Genomic DNA, 15,262 nt, shown 5'->3' on the forward strand with positions numbered 1-15,262 from the left:
TCCGGGCGGGTCCCGGTGCCGGCGGGCGGGGTCCCGGTGGCGGTGCCGCCATGAGCGTGGTGGTGCGGAACGCTCAGCGCTCCGTTCCCCTGCGGAGGGCCCCGCTCCGCCGCGCCGTGTGCGCCCTGCGCGCCGCGCTGGGCGCCTCCTGCTTCGACGTGGGCATCGTGTGCGCCGGCAACGCGCTGATGCGGCGCCTGAACGGCGCCTACCGGCAGCGCCCGGAGCCCACGGACGTGCTGTCCTTCCCGTTCCACCGGGTGGCGGCGGCGGGCGAGCTGCCGCGGCCGCGGTGCCGCGGGGAGTACAACCTGGGGGACGTCTTCCTGGGAGTGGAGTACATCCACCAGCAGTGCCGCGACGCCGGGGAGGACTTTGAGGGCGTGCTGGTGGTGAGCGCCGGGGGGGTGGTGGTGGGGGTGGTGGTGGTGAGCGGGCGGGCGGTCACACAGTTGCTCTCCCCCCTTGCGCAGGTGACGGCAGCCCACGGACTGTGCCACTTGCTCGGCTACCGGCACGACACGAAACACGCGTGGGAGCAGGTGCGGAGCGCGCCGGGGGGGAGGGAGTGAGGTGTGTGTGTGTGTGTAGGGGGGGGATGCGCGGGGCTACCCCGGGCGGCGCTGACCGCGGCCGCTCCCGCAGATGTACCGCAAGGAAGCGGAGATCCTGGAGGAGCTGAACCGCCTCACCGGCTCCCGGCTGAGGCCCCTCACCGCCGGCCTCTTCTGAGGGACCGCCCCGGACGTGGCGTACGGGGGGGGGGGAAGGCAGGGCATGGCGGCCCCGTGGCTGCTGCTCGGCCTGGCCGCGCTGGCCGTGCTCGCCGCCCAAGCCCCGGAGCCGCCGCCCGCCGCCCTCCGCGCCGGCCACGCCGCCTCCTCGCTGCCCGCCGCCGCCGCCGCCCCGCGCACCAGGTGAGCGCCGCCGGGGGAAGCGAGAACCCCTCCGACGCTGCCTCGGTCCGCCTTCCTTGGTCCTCTTAACCGTTCTTCCCCAGTTTTCGGGCTCTAGCATCGTTGTTAATCTCTTCTGCGCCTTCTGCTTATTCACACGTGTCTTTAGAGGAGCACAGATCTACGATCCCCCATGTGCAGTCTTCATCTCCATCAGGCTTTTGTATGTTGGAGCTTATGAAGCTTCGTTGGTTTAAAGATAAAACGGTCAGGAGTCTGTGCAAAGAAACCCAGCCATCGGCTGCCATTGATTAAAATTTAGGAAAGTTACAATATTTCCGACAGGAGGAGTGGCGGCACCACCGTGTCCAGCCCTAGGGCGATCCTGCCCACCAGGATCACACGCCCCTCCTGTCTCCCGAGGGGACATGGTGGGTCCCTTGCACAGGTGACCCCCCCCATGTCTACAAACCATAAGGGCCTCCCTCACCTGCCGGTCGTTTCTGGAAGGTGGTGTTGAGGGGACCCACCAGCTCCCAGATGCACCCTTTTCCCCTGCTCCTCTGGAACGTGTCCTCCTGCCTTTATGTTCATCTCGCAAGAATTAGCCTGAGTTTGCACCGCGTGATGGGGCAGAGGGTGGGGTGGTAAAAAGTCTCAAGCCCCATCCCCAAAGTAACGGCATTCCTTTGCTTTGGTATTCCTCTGTTTTCCCCAGATACCTTTTGTACGATGTAAACCCCCCTGAGGGGTTCAACCTTCGCAGAGACGTCTACATCCGCATTGCTTCCCTTGTGAAGACCCTGAGGAAAAGTGAAAACTGGGTGTTAGTCCTGCCTCCCTGGGGGAGGCTTTATCACTGGCAGAGCCCCGATATCCTTCAGGTCCGGATCCCTTGGTCCGCGTTCTTTGATGTCCCAAGCCTCAACAGGAACATCCCTGTCATTGAATATGAGCAGTTCCTTGCAGGTGGAGTATTGGACCGTGCAGCTCTACAGTTGGCTAAATATCTCAGGTGGTTTCTTCACAGCGTAGAGAGGGTTTTTATCCTTATATGTGAAATGATTAAAAAGGTTTGAGATGGTGAGAGGACGGCTGGGAAGGAGTTTTACCGAGTTACAAAACCACTGGGATGAAACAATCCAATTATTTCGCAGCTGGTCTGATGCCACCTTGTTTGATGTCAACTTCCTATGGCCCCCAGAGACAGAGAGTTAATGCACGTGGTTAAATTCACGGAGATTTCTGCCTAGTTTTGGCCACAGATTTGCACTCCCGTGGTCACACCGCTGCGTTTGGCACATCACATCACGCGGAAGCTGGGTGGGAGTAGCAGGTGGTCACGCTGCCTGACCCTTTTAACTTCTCTGGCTCACACAGAATTTGTTTTCCATTTTTTAGAGGGAAAACAGGGAAGAGAGAGGAGTGTCATACTGGCATTTCTGGCAGGTTTTTAACTGCAAGTGGTGCTAGGTCATACCTTTCTCATGTGGGTTTTCGTGCTCACAAATCCTTTGCTTTGCCTTCTTCTCAGAGTCAGGTGGGCCCTTTATTGAGCAGATTTATGTGCTACAAGGCTATGCAGAAGGATGGAAAGAAGGAACATGGGAAGAAAAAATCAATGAAAGGCCATGCATTGATCAGCTGATGTACTCCAAGGACAAACATGACTACTACAGGTAATGTCTAGCAGTCCTTTTGGTCTTCTTTTCAGTGGTATTCAGTGAGACAGTTGCCTGCTTTTAACAGAACAGACTCATGTGGTTGTTGCAATGAGTTCTGTGAATCCCTGGATGGCTGGGGTTCACTTTGTATTTAAAAAAATGGATCAATAACAAAATGTATCGATATGAGTAAACCTAACTTCAGAAAGTTGTTGTTTCACACCAAAACAGTACAAAGGAGGTGGCTGGTTTGCTGGCATTATATTTTGTCTTTCTGGGATGCACTGCTTATTTGTGTTGCTATTATTTATGGCATTAATGTAAAACACACACCTGTGAGCCAATCCTTGGTGTTCCCTTTTAGGGGCTGGTTCTGGGGCTACGAGGAAACACGAGGCCTGACCGTCTCCTGTTTGTCTGTCCAAGGATCTGCTTCCATCGTGGCTCCCATCCTTCTGAAGAACACTTCAGCACAGTGAGTTGCCTCGTCTTACTGTTTGCTGTTGCCTTGTACCTGTTGCCAGGTGTGAAGAGCAGGGGGAACTTAAAGGCTGTGCCCCACTGTTGTGGTGCTTCACCGCTGAGTTGCTGTAAACCATTACAATCATTACAGAACTGAATTCAGTGAAGTGCTGCAGTGCTGAAATGTAAGAGGAAATAGCCTTCAGCTCCTTTAAACCCTCTCTCAGGCAGCTGAATGTCCTTGCCACCCTGTGTGTAAGCAAAGTGCTGGTTTTTAACAGGAATGTTCTCCTGTTGTAGGAGTTCCACCGCAATCCTTGCCGGTGACAGCGTGGTTCCCTTCTCCCCCCCAGCAGGCTGTGGGTCACAATTTGCTTTCTAGGGAACAGATTGGCAGCCTGTCCCTCATTCCCTCTGCTCCCTTTGCAAACAGATCATAGCTTGTGCTTTATCCTAGCAAATGTATAAAGAAGCACATGTTGTAATGTAAATCCTATTCCCAAAGGAACTGCACTCAGTTTTACAATTTTTTAATAGGTCAGTGATGTTAGACAGAGCTGAAAACCTTCTTCATGACCACTACGGAGGGAAAGATTACTGGAATGTGAGTATTCTTCAGTTAGCTTCTCTAGACTTTTTACTTGCCTCTGCTGAAAATTCATTAACCTCCACAGGCTTGAGTTTTGCCTATTTTTCAGAAATGGAGCAAACAGTAGTTTTCTAACCTTGAATTTTTCATTGAGAGTGAGTTTCCAAACAGAGAAATGCAGCCCGCAGATTATTTTTGAGTCTTGACTTGTGGACCTGTAAAAGCAGACCTGAAATCCATGTGGATCCATCACACTTCTTGGCAGTGGCACTCTAAGTGCCTTGCCCCAGTGGGTTTACATACACATCTACACAGGAGGTCAGTCAGTGTCTTGCTTGGTCAGCCTCAAGGCTTAGACTTCATCAGGAGGAAAGAATCTCTCTCAGAGCTGCATCAGTAGTGTGTCTCAGCTCTCTCCCTGATGTCAGTGTTTCAATGGCAAGAATTCCCGATGGGACTATGCCATGGTAACTCTGATCACTTTGGGAAACCCCTCCCAAGGGTCTATGGTAAAATAATTCCTACACTAAAAGTTTTAAGAAAAAGTTGAGAGGCTTAGCCACAGGAACATGAAAAATTCGTGGGTTGAGATAAAAGACAGTTTAATAGGGAAAACAGAAAAGGCCTTGGCCTGGAGTGTTTTTGTTGCACCTTCCTTGGTGGCCATCACACGACAGACTTGCATAAAATGAAGAATTAGACCAAACTGCCAGGTGTCCTCTGTAAGCAGCGTAAGCCACTGGGATTTCCTTCCTTCTGTTGCGTGTGCCTGTTAATAAAAGGGCTGTGTGTGACTGTGAGCAGTGGTAACTGCAGTTTACTCCCTACACCTATGTATGGCAGGGGCAGGTGAGTGTGCTGGTTATAAATTTGATTATAATTAGAATTAGACAGTTCCACCTCGGATGAAAGGTTAGAAACCGTTGCTTATATTGCTGCATGGATGTCCCAGAAGTAACCGCGTTCTGAAAGTGCTGTGCATGTGCAGCCACCTCCGTTTCCTCGTTTTTAGCTCTCCCTTTTTCCCAGCTCGGTCTCTTGTTCCCCCCAGACCCGTCGGAGCATGGTGTTCGCTAAACACCTCCGTGTGGTGGGAGATGAGTTTAGGAGGAAGCACCTCCAATCCACGGATGAGGCAGACAGGACTCACTACAAGGAGGACTGGACGCAGATGAAGGTAGAACCACGACGCTCTGTTTCCTGCAGCAGACGTCATCTTTTGTTTCATTTCTGTGCTGCAGGGCGTGGTGGCAGATCTTTGCTGCCCTCATCCCGGTAAAGGAAACCTGAGTTGCTTCCTGCATTCAGCATCAATGAGTGGGTGTGAATTTCTTGGTGCAGCTGGAGTGATTCGGTGCCTTTTATCCAGAGACGAGGCATTCTGGCCCTTTCGGTGTGAACACTGCGGCGCTCTTGAGTTTTAAAGTTTGGTGATCTTTGTCTCGTAGGTTAAGACGGGCACAGCTCTGGGTGGTCCGTACCTTGGGGTTCATCTCAGAAGGAAAGACTTCATTTGGGGTCACCGAGAAGATGTGCCTTCCCTGCAGGGAGCAGTAAAGAAAATCCGCAGCCTCCTGGAGACGCTTAAGCTCGAGAAAGTTTTTGTAGCCACTGACGCTGTCGAGGAGGGTAGGCAGATCCCACTCACTTCAGGGTTGGTAACTTTTGACAATGAGTGCTGCAATTACCGCTTCACTTTTTTACAAATGACTGGGAGTTCATATGCCTCCATCACTGAACAGGAACTGAGCAGGTCTGGGCAGCTGTATCCTTCCAGCTTGAGCAGTTGGGATCAGACCATTCATTTATTTCCCATAGAAGGTTTAACAGTGGGAAGTTGGGAATTGAATTTGCCTATTCCTCCTCCTCTTTCTTCCATCCCACATTTCCTCTTAGCATTTCAGAGACTTTTGGACATGCTGGTGGGAAGGGTCCTCTGAAGTTGTTCTTCGTAAGGTCGAGGTAAAATTGAGTCTTTCCTTTTCTCAGAGACTGAGTTGCTGAAGAAACTGCTGCCCGAGATGGTGAGGTTTGAACCCTCCTGGGAGGAGCTGGAGCTCTATAAGGATGGGGGCTTGGCTGTGATTGACCAGTGGATTTGTGCACACGCAAGGTATCGAGCCTGACTTTTTATCTGAGGAGCCAAATCTTAATGTCACTGTCAGAAGACTGAACGTGATTTTCGGCCCAGCTGGAGTTGTTTACAAATCATCTAAGATACACATCTATAGTATACATCTCAATTACATTATTGTGTATAGAGTGTATATCTCTTATCATTTCATTTATCGTATCGTTTCAACGAACAGTAAAGTTCATTGGACTTGAAATCAATTACTTGCACTTAAAATCTTGGTCCCCCTCACATACCCTTTCTGATTTTTTTCACAGGTATTTTATAGGCACCTCAGTTTCAACATTTTCCTTCCGAATCCACGAGGAAAGGGAGATCTTGGGATTTGATCCAAAAACAACTTACAACCGATTCTGTGGTGAAACAGAGAAAAACTGCGAGCAGCCAACCCACTGGAAAATTGTCTATTAAATACAAGAGAAATACAAGGGCTTCAGTATTGCGAGAGCACAAAAGAATAAGGAAGAACCACGGGGAAATACCATACGTGGTTCCCTGTGGGGTTTTAGGTTGAAGGACGGGAGAGCTCTGTCCATGCTCATCTTGGGAGCACCAGTCTCTCCCCCAGGAGGAACCGAGCTGCCACAGGAATCAAAGCAGGCAGGGACTGCTCCTGCTCCCAGGGAAGAGCCTGCAGCACCCACGCCTTGGGATGGGAGATGCCCTGGGGAAGCGCCAGAGCAGCCGGCTGGCAGGGAACCAGGGGACTGCCTGGGCCCTGCTTACATCCTCTGCCCCCCAATTGCTCAGGCCTTCCCACACCCTGTCCCCTCAGGGCCTCCTCTGAGCACAGTTTAATAAAATTCACATTTAACAAAATGGACTGCAGTTTAAATCAATACAATCCCCATTTAATACCGTTACTACAACTGAAATTCGAACACGTACAACTTAAATACAGTTTAAAGTCTTTGAGGCATAAAGCTAAGACTAACCCTGATCAACTGGATGTCATCATGTACCAAATACCTGCACCACTGGCTACTTACAGAGGAAGCATGAGGTGCCTGCAGAGCTCCCCCAGCTATGTACAGGATAGGAAGGTCACAGTGGCACTGCAAGAGGTTTTCATTCAGGCTTGAGATGCTCTTGTCCTGGGAGGAACACGAGGCTGTGCTGTGAAGCCACGAACGGCTGCAGAGCCAGCCCCGCTGGGGTGGGGCCCAGAGCCCAAAGGCCTGTCCTGAAGGACTGGGGCAGCTGCCACAGCTCCCAAAGCAATTTGTGCTGTCACAAATCTGTCCTTCTTGCAGTCCGAATCCAAACTGAAAAGTTTCCAGTCACAGCTCTGCACAGACAAACGTGCGCTCAGAGCTGGGCCCTGACATTTGGAAACACTTTTCTTACACACTTTTCTTCTCAGCAGTCACATCCCATTCAAGTGCTGTCACCACCCACTGGGGCTAAGCACGTCCCTTCAAAGCTCCATTTACCAGCACATTTCTTCACTCTCTCATAGCCCAGGTTCAAGCCTTAAAACCTCCAGCAGCTGCTCCCATACACCGAGAACAGAAGCCCTTTGGCATTCCCTTTGTATGTGTATAGTGCACCTTTTTTCCACACCTGTATGCACCCTCATACACTTTCAGTCTTGCAGAGTCCAAAGAGTCCATCTACCTCATACTATTTTTATTTTGTATTTTATTTATTTGTTTCTTGGCCTTCATAAAGTAGCTTGTCAGCTGTGGCCATGCATTTACTATGCTGAGCTCCTATTTTACCTGGTAAAAGTGTTTGACAGCTGGAAGGCAAATTTAGCACTGAAACAGCATGGTTTTGAACAATATATAGCCTTTAAGTTAAATTTTACCAGTAATTTTTTTTAATACCGAGTATAAATTGATATCTGATACCTGTATGTAAAACAGAAAGGTGTAGAGAGGGAACATTCCTGTGCTTACGGCACTGTGCATCAAATTTGGCTTAGTGCATCTTTGACCCCATGGCATGATTACTGTAGTTTAGTTAGGAGACACTGGATGTTTATGTATTAAAAAAATACATATTGGAGATGTACAGAGAAAATAAATTATTTTGGTCATCAAAACAGTTAAAAATTACCCTCAACTAGAGGTGTGTGTAATAGGATTGGTGCACGTTTGTCCACATTGGTAGACATTTTCTCAAAATGCTTGACTTTCAAAGTCAAGTAAACTGAGTAAACACAGCTCCACCTCCGGGGGAACAGCTCCTCCACCTGCCCTCCCCGCCCCAGCCATCACCACCCTCCCTTTGTAACTGCCCTCAGTTGGGTACCTACCTCTGAGTTTGGTGCAACAGATCCCTGAGCCCAGACGGGCCCAGCAGGCAGGGTTGTCACCTGGCTGGACAAAACCCAGCCCCACCAGGCTGTGGGGACACTGCCTTGGCCGGGAGCCGCTCCTGGTGCCTCTCGACGTGGTGCCACTTCCCCAGCATCATTCAAATTGTGGCCGAGCTGGGGAGCACGAGGCCGGTGACAGGAGCACGGAACCAGGGAAGCAGTGAGGTTGGAAAAGACCTCTGAGAGCATCCAGTCCTACCTAAACCCATCAAGCCATCACCTCAGAGGCCACTTTGACACTTGATGGAGTTGTCTTTTGTTCACACCCGGTCTTTGCTTGCCCTCTCGTTCCTAGGAAAGGTCACAGAGCTTACAAAGGGTCTTTCCAAAAAGGGTGCATCACCCGTGCAGGGGACCTCCCACCTTGCTCCTGTTCCCACTCAGAAACTGATCTGATGAGCCAGGTGAGGGGGAGAACAAATACCTGCCTGAGGGCTGCAATCCACTCAGTCCCACGAGCTGTGGAGCAGAACTGACCTGGACCTAACTCCTTTTTAGGACGTATTTCCTCCACGCAGGGTCAGATGAACAGCTGGCTATGCTGGTGCACGAAAAGGTACACGGGGAAAGCAGTGTCTCAGTGGCCTGTGAGCTCTGTACCTGCTTCCAGAGGGCTGGATCCAGACAGGCCACGTGTCAGCAGCTCCCTGCCCTTCCTCAGCCATCGCTGCAGCCCTCTGCAGGACCAGACTTTGCTGCTCTGCTGGGACAGGTGCTGATCAGAGGCGAGCCTCAGGTGGTTGGTCTCCTGCTGTCCCCAGCCGTGGGGAGTTGGGTTCCCAGCCTGGGCAGTGCTGGCACCTCCCAGGCTCACCCAGTTCTCACCACAGCAGGGCTCGAGGCTGCCACCACGTGCACCACGATCCCAACCCAGTGGCAGACACGGGCTGGGAGGGAACCCTGGTGACCACCATGCAGAAGTCAGGGACACACCCACCTGGGACCTGAGGGCAAACCAGCATTTTTGAAGTGCAGCAGCAGTGGCACAGCCCTTCCCACACCCTGGCACAGTCCACATGTTCCAGACCTGTCACATACTTTCTTGCCTTCCCCTCTCCCACGCTCCAGCCAGCTCTCCAGGATGTAACCAAAAACCACCACTCTAAGGACACGCACAGTATTTTTAACATTTCACTTATTGCTTTGCTGCCACCAGCAAACACTGATACAAAGAAAATAATGATGAAACTTAGCAATGATATAGCTCTTTATATTTTGAATTCTCTGTACAAACATTACTTAAACAAAGCAAGGTAGTATGCAAAACAGTCATTGCTTGGAATAATCGACCAATGGGTTGTGCTTCAGCGGTGACACCGGGAGAGGGACAAGGGTGATGGAAGGGAAGCAACAAACCAGAGGTATAACAAGGTCTTGTCGTCGAAGTCGGGGTTATGAATGGAGAAAGTAAGTGTCGAGGACAGTATCTGAGAGTGTTCTTTAATATCCTTACACCAGGCAGGTAAAACCAATGGATTTGCACTATCACACAGGAAGACGGGGGGGAGGAATAACTGCTTAATGCAAATAATATACAGCAATATATATATATATGTCTGTATAAATACATATTCACACACACACACACGCACACCTCTTTGATCTTAAATTTGTTAAAGGATGCCTCAGCCAAACTACCACAGAAATTATATTGGTATGATGATGACGACGACGACGTTAAAAATGTGAAAGTACTGCGGCGACATCGACTGTGGATGTCACAGAGAACAGATATTCCTTAAACTGTTCCACTGGCTGCAAACACGGCTCTCGACCCCTCTTTCCTGGAATGACGGGAGAAAACAAAACACAACTACCCCCAGAACTCACTCCTGCCTACACAAGGGAATCAACCCAAAATGGTGCCTCTGTCAGCTCTAGGTAACCCCAGGATCAACATCACCTCCTTTCCCAGCAGGAATCTTTCATGCTCACCTGAAAACACTTCCTATTAGAAAATAAATAAATAAATACACAATTCTACAAAGAAACCCAACAAAAGCCACGTGGTGATTCTGAAACAGGATAGTTGTATTTTGTACATTTCATTTCTGCGGGTTTTTGGGTTTTAAGTGACATGAGACGTTTTTTGTTCTGACTGTATCCCTGAATTGCAACTCTTCTTCCCTTCCAGTAAACTTTGGGATAATTTTCACAGTGGACAGTTTTATGATGATAAAAATGCAAGGAATGCAAAGTGCAGCTTCTCTGCAAGTGTGAGCCTTCCAAGCATTAATTTAAGGAATGGCAATAGCAAACTATTTTGAAAACCATGGATATTTAAACCCCCCAAAATTTTAATTATGTGGTGACCGTGACTAAGTCAATTCTCAGGCCTGATTCTCAGTTCCTGGCTGGTTATTTGTTTTAAACACAGCTTGGTTTCCAAAGGCAGCACCTCTCCACGACACAGGCTCTGCCTCTTGCTACCAAACCAACAGTTTGAACTCGTGCACGTTTGCACTGAGAGCAGGGCGAGTTTGGGGGCTTCCCAGGGTAGATGGCACTCTTGGCCATCACAGAATCATAGAATGGCTTGGGTTGAAAGGGACCTTAAAGTTCATCTTGTCCCACCCCCTGCCACAGGCAGGAACACCTTCCACTAGCCCAGGTTGCTCCAAGCCCAGTCCAACCTGGCCTTGGACACTTCCAGGGATCCAGGGGCAGCCACAGCTGCTCTGGGCAACCTGTGCCAGGGCCTGCCCACCCTCCCAGGGAAGAAGTTCTTCCCTATATCCAATCAAAATCTACCCTCTGTCAATGGGAAGCCTTTCCACCCCTGTCCTGTCACTGCAGGCCCTTGTCCCCAGTCCTCTCCAGCTCTCCTGGAGCCCCTTTAGGCCCTGGAAGGGGCTCTCAGGTCTCCACAGAGCCTTCCCTTCTCCTGGTTGAACCCCCCCAGCTCTCCCAGCCTGTCTTCAGAACTGGGCTGATGAAATGCAAACACCAGTCCTGAGATCCTCACCCTTTCAAGCAGCAACTTATTTCAGATTTAGAGCAACAGCACCCAAAAACCTTCTACTCCTGAGTTTCCTATGCACTAACCAGCCACTAAAAGATCCCTCTAAGACCAGGAGAAGATGAGAATTGTCACCTGTACATAAACCCCACTGCTGTACATCCCTAAGCAAGCAGAGCCACCACTCCCATGGCTACCTGTGGGACATCCACACCGCTGGGGGAGAGCTGTGGCTGACAGGCTCTCCATGAAACACACACACAAGCAGCAAGAAATAATTTACAGTTACTACCAGGTCCTGAGTACAGCCATAAGCGACATTTCAAGTGTTAACCTTTAGGCCCACATTTTCTTAAAATGATCCTGCATAACATATATATATATATATATACACATATATATATATTTCAAACATCTATATTTAAAATTACCCACTTTCCTAACCTACAAACTTTACTATAGCCAGACTGCCATCTGGAGACAAAAAAAACAAACCACCTTAAATAAGATTTCAAGTATTCATCAACATTTAAGTTGTTACTCTAAGTCCTTTGAAGATCCTGAGACAAACACTCAATTACAATTATATAAATATTCCATCAAAATAATTATATGAATATTCAAGCAAAAATAAGGGGAAAGAAAAACAGTGAAAGAACAGAAGCAGCTCCTAGAGCAGCAGTACAAGTCCCCTGTGCAGGTTCCCACCCACCCATCCAGCTTTCCAGACCCCTCAGCCTTCCAGCGCTGGTATCCCAAAAAATTTGGCAGCTGCCAGAGGCTGAGCTGCCTTATCTTTTGCAGTCACTTGAAATCAGATGCATCACTACCCCTTCTTGCTCAAGTGGCAGCGATTTGCAGGGAACCCTCCCAACTTCCTGCCATGTGTCAACTGCACAGAAAGCAACAAGGCATTGAAGGAAGCCAAGCAGTGTTTTATTGACTCCCAGAAGACAGACATGGATTGCACACAACCCTGGAAAACCTCTTTTTAAAATCCCAGAATTATAAACAGGACAACTCATTCCTCATAAACAACCTGACACCACTCCTTTGTCAAAGGATTTTGGCATAGAACCCATCTCCTTTACACTTTAATTCTGATTGTTCATTCGAACAGCTTAAAAAACTGTGTCTACAATAACACAAACATTTTGCTCATATTTTTGACTTCATTAAAAAAAAAAAAAAAATAGTTCAAGTTACTACTTTTCTAGTCCTCAAAAAAAAATTTCAGAGAGACACCAACTTTTGAATGAGCCCCTTAAAAACAGGTATTTCACCCAAGAGCAGTAACGACCTCCAGAAAACACACAAGGCATGACCAGCTTGTCCTCCCCCCTGCAGAAACATTCCCACACTCAGCCACAGCCCCCAAAGAGAACCCCTGCAACGTGAACACGACAAGGCCAATGCCCCGGTGCTAAAATTCCTTCTGGAACAGGTCAGTGCACACCTCAGCTGGATGATGACTGCAAGAGCCTTGCTGGGCTTGCACAGCCATGGGAGTGCTTTTAGTTTTAACGAGGAGCAGACAGGGTGGCTGAAACCACCCATGAGGGTGAATTAACACAGCCCATCTACCGCAGCCTGCTCCCCTGGCACGTGGAAAAGGCAGTAACCTCTGGAAGCACCAGGCTTTTCTGAGGGGATCCCTAGGTCACAGACTCGCTTGCCCTCCCAGAGCAGTGCTTGCCACTACCCACAGTACCACCCAAGCACACTGTTTGCACCTCAGTGCCTTACCTCCAAGACATTAACCCAGGGGCTTCGACTAATGCACGAGTGATTTTCACGTTTGGTCACTTCTTGAAGCAGAAAACAGGTTCCTACTTGAGCAGCAACGTCTTGGCATTCATGATTGTCCCGAAGTGGTTTTAAACCAAAGTCTCCAACACCCAGAGGTGCTGGGGCTGGGGTACCCTGGCTCCAGTCCCAGCCCCACAACACACAGGCCTCGGCCACGCAGCTGAACCGATCCCTGCTCGGCTCCACCGCCCCGCAGAGGCACCGGCACAGCTCCAGCTGCACCTCCGACCCAATGTGGGTCTATGAGCAACCCCTGCCTGAGCTCAGAGCACGGACCAGCCTGCTGGTGTGACCTCCTGCGTGTGTGGCACAGGCTGGGGCAGTGGAGCAGAGGACAGGAGCCCAGAGCTGGTTGGGTCAGGTTTGGTTTGGTCAGGAGAGCTCCCACGCCACTGACTCCTCTGCTACTGACGTCACGAACCAAAAAGCGGTTTTAAAAACCCCTTCTCTAGAGCAGTTCCTCGAACGCACCTCGCAATATTTCGCTCCTATCTCACAGTCTTACATAAAGCAGAAGTGCCTACACCTTTGGGAATGACACCTTTTAAAGTATTAAAAGTCGAAACAAATGAATGCACCCAGTAAGCTTCACGAAGCCCATCACACGTGTAAAGCCAGAAGGCAGCGGAACCTCAGAGACACAACAACTTGGGTGATATAACTCCCAGGAAATGAGTTTCAACAGCTGCTTTATCCACTAAAAAAGCTTCTCATTAAGACCCAAACAGGGGAGTGGTTTTGGCAATTCAGGCTTAGCGCCCTCGAAGTGATCAAATTCTTTTTCAAGCTGTCACATCGCTGTTACAGTTTAAGGTTGTATTCTGACGAGTTCCTGGGATATAACAAGTCACCTACTTCTAAACAGGCTTCTGCACGTCATAGACTAAACTTCTCAACTTACAAATAATTGGTTTTGCTGTTTCCAGTTTACAATGGTAAAAAAAAAAAAAAAGAAGACTTCACAATGGGTGTAAATGGGAGGTAAATGTATTTTTAAAAACAGAATAAAAAGCTGCATGTTAAAAACTGGGTCACAGACTAATAAATACATACATCAAAGACATGAAATTTTCAGCAGCTGGTTTTAAAGAGCAAGGAATTGGGGAAAAAACTAGCTGTCCAGACTCCATTCTGGCTCTGTGGTCTATGTGCTAAAAACATCTGCAGTTCAAAAACAAGTTAACAGAGCAGTAGAATCAGCTTTGTCACCTATTTTTAAAAAATTAAGCTACTTCCTAAAAGTGTGGTGTAAAACCTAGAGAAACTTCTAATTTCTTCATGCACTTGATGACATTGAATTAAAAAAAGAAATTATTTTAACCCAGAAAAAATGAGTCATTGTATACAGTAAGGACAGCCTTACTGCAAGTTTTCTACAGCAAAAGTATTTCTAGAAATACACCAGAAATTACTTTCCTATAACAAAATATACAATTATGTGTCAGATCATCATTGAGTTTCAACACTCAGGCGAAACAGAAACAGTTACTGTGTGAAGTTTCGAAAAAACCTCAAAGAAACCCAACTCCAAACAGCAAAGAAGATGTTTTAATGGCTGTGGAGATGCCAGAAAGCAGTGCTGGACACCAGGAATTTCCAGAGCAACTCCCTTTCCAAAGTGATGTGCAGTTTGTGAATTAGACCGTGAGAGAAAACTGATCCTGTTCTATGGGCTTCTCCACCCAGGCTCCAAGTCCTGCCTTCAGGAATGCTTTGAACAAACACTCTTTGGCAGTTTGATACTCGGTGGCTCCTTGCTTGGTATCGTGGTACAGGTTGGGCTTGAGGATCTTGGAGCGCAGGCTGGAGGAAAGCTGTGGGGGTTACAGACAAGAGGAGAGGAGAGACAAGACAACAGTTTGAGAGTGACTGAGTTATTCAAACAACTCATATTAAAACAACGGTAAGGAATCTACCAAACAAAATGGTTGAGGCCAAGAAGCCACGGACGGGTTTTCCGGTGGCTTTTCTGTCTGAGAGGAGAAAGCAAAACCTCGGCAGTGAAAATGGGATTATCCTTCCAAATAAATTCAAGTGAGAAGGCAAGTTCAAAGGAGACAGCATCCTGAGTCAGTTATAAACCAAGGAGTACGCATTTTGGACCAGACATCACCACATTAAAGAGTAAGTTAACAAACACATATTCTTTTACATTACTGCACAGGGCAGTAGCTAACTGGCCTAAAGCTGCACCAGGGAAGGTTTAGATTATGTATTAGATAAAAAAAAAAAAAAATTATGGAAAGGGTTGTAAAGCGGTGGTGGGGTCACCATCCCTGGAAGTGTTTAAAAAAAAAAGGGTGGATGTGGTACTAGAGGAGGCGGTTTAATGGTGAACATGGTGGAGGTGCTTGATGACCTCGAGGATCTTTTCCAACCTTAATGACGCTGTGATTCTAACACTCAGCTTAAACCAGAGCACAGAG

The 15,262-nt window shown here is 48.6% G+C and overlaps 3 protein-coding genes across 6 annotated transcripts in view; 2 read left to right on the forward strand and 1 right to left on the reverse strand.

The window, feature by feature from the left end:
* The first annotated feature begins 31 nt into the window (after positions 1-31).
* YBEY (ybeY metalloendoribonuclease) lies at positions 32-777 on the forward strand. Its single transcript, XM_050339409.1, has 3 exons — positions 32-392; positions 474-542; positions 646-777. The coding sequence occupies exons 1-3, from the start codon at positions 51-53 to the stop codon at positions 730-732; spliced, it is 498 nt and encodes a 165-aa protein (XP_050195366.1). The 5' UTR covers positions 32-50; the 3' UTR covers positions 733-777.
* On the forward strand, positions 776-6,564 carry POFUT2 (protein O-fucosyltransferase 2). The gene is made up of 9 exons (XM_050339373.1): positions 776-917; positions 1,615-1,865; positions 2,431-2,575; positions 2,925-3,035; positions 3,560-3,626; positions 4,663-4,788; positions 5,060-5,240; positions 5,601-5,724; positions 6,003-6,564. The coding sequence occupies exons 1-9, from the start codon at positions 778-780 to the stop codon at positions 6,154-6,156; spliced, it is 1,299 nt and encodes a 432-aa protein (XP_050195330.1). The 5' UTR covers positions 776-777; the 3' UTR covers positions 6,157-6,564.
* A 2,698-nt stretch (positions 6,565-9,262) lies between these two features.
* ADARB1 (adenosine deaminase RNA specific B1) overlaps positions 9,263-15,262 on the reverse strand; it is a 67,303-nt gene continuing 61,303 nt past the window's right edge. For all 4 annotated transcript variants that reach the window (XM_050339365.1, XM_050339364.1, XM_050339366.1 and 1 more), the window contains one exon: positions 9,263-14,650. In XM_050339365.1, the coding sequence (XP_050195322.1) occupies positions 14,474-14,650 (177 nt within the window). In that variant the 3' untranslated portion in view covers positions 9,263-14,473. The remainder of the gene's footprint in view (positions 14,651-15,262) is intronic.

Source organism: Myiozetetes cayanensis, unplaced genomic scaffold (genome assembly GCF_022539395.1).
Source record: "Myiozetetes cayanensis isolate MyiCay16 unplaced genomic scaffold, myiCay2020 scf9, whole genome shotgun sequence".
Lineage (NCBI taxonomy): Eukaryota > Metazoa > Chordata > Aves > Passeriformes > Tyrannidae > Myiozetetes > Myiozetetes cayanensis.

Coding starts and splice junctions, on each gene's coding strand:
- YBEY (XM_050339409.1), top strand. CDS start 51: ATGAGCGTGGTGGTGCGGAACGCTCAGCGCTCCGTTCCCCTGCGGAGG. Junction 393..473: donor ACTTTGAGGGCGTGCTGGTG/GTGAGCGCCGGG, acceptor CCCCTTGCGCAG/GTGACGGCAGCCCACGGACT. Junction 543..645: donor CGAAACACGCGTGGGAGCAG/GTGCGGAGCGCG, acceptor CCGCTCCCGCAG/ATGTACCGCAAGGAAGCGGA.
- POFUT2 (XM_050339373.1), top strand. CDS start 778: ATGGCGGCCCCGTGGCTGCTGCTCGGCCTGGCCGCGCTGGCCGTGCTC. Junction 5,241..5,600: donor CACTGACGCTGTCGAGGAGG/GTAGGCAGATCC, acceptor TCCTTTTCTCAG/AGACTGAGTTGCTGAAGAAA. Junction 5,725..6,002: donor TGGATTTGTGCACACGCAAG/GTATCGAGCCTG, acceptor TTTTTTTCACAG/GTATTTTATAGGCACCTCAG.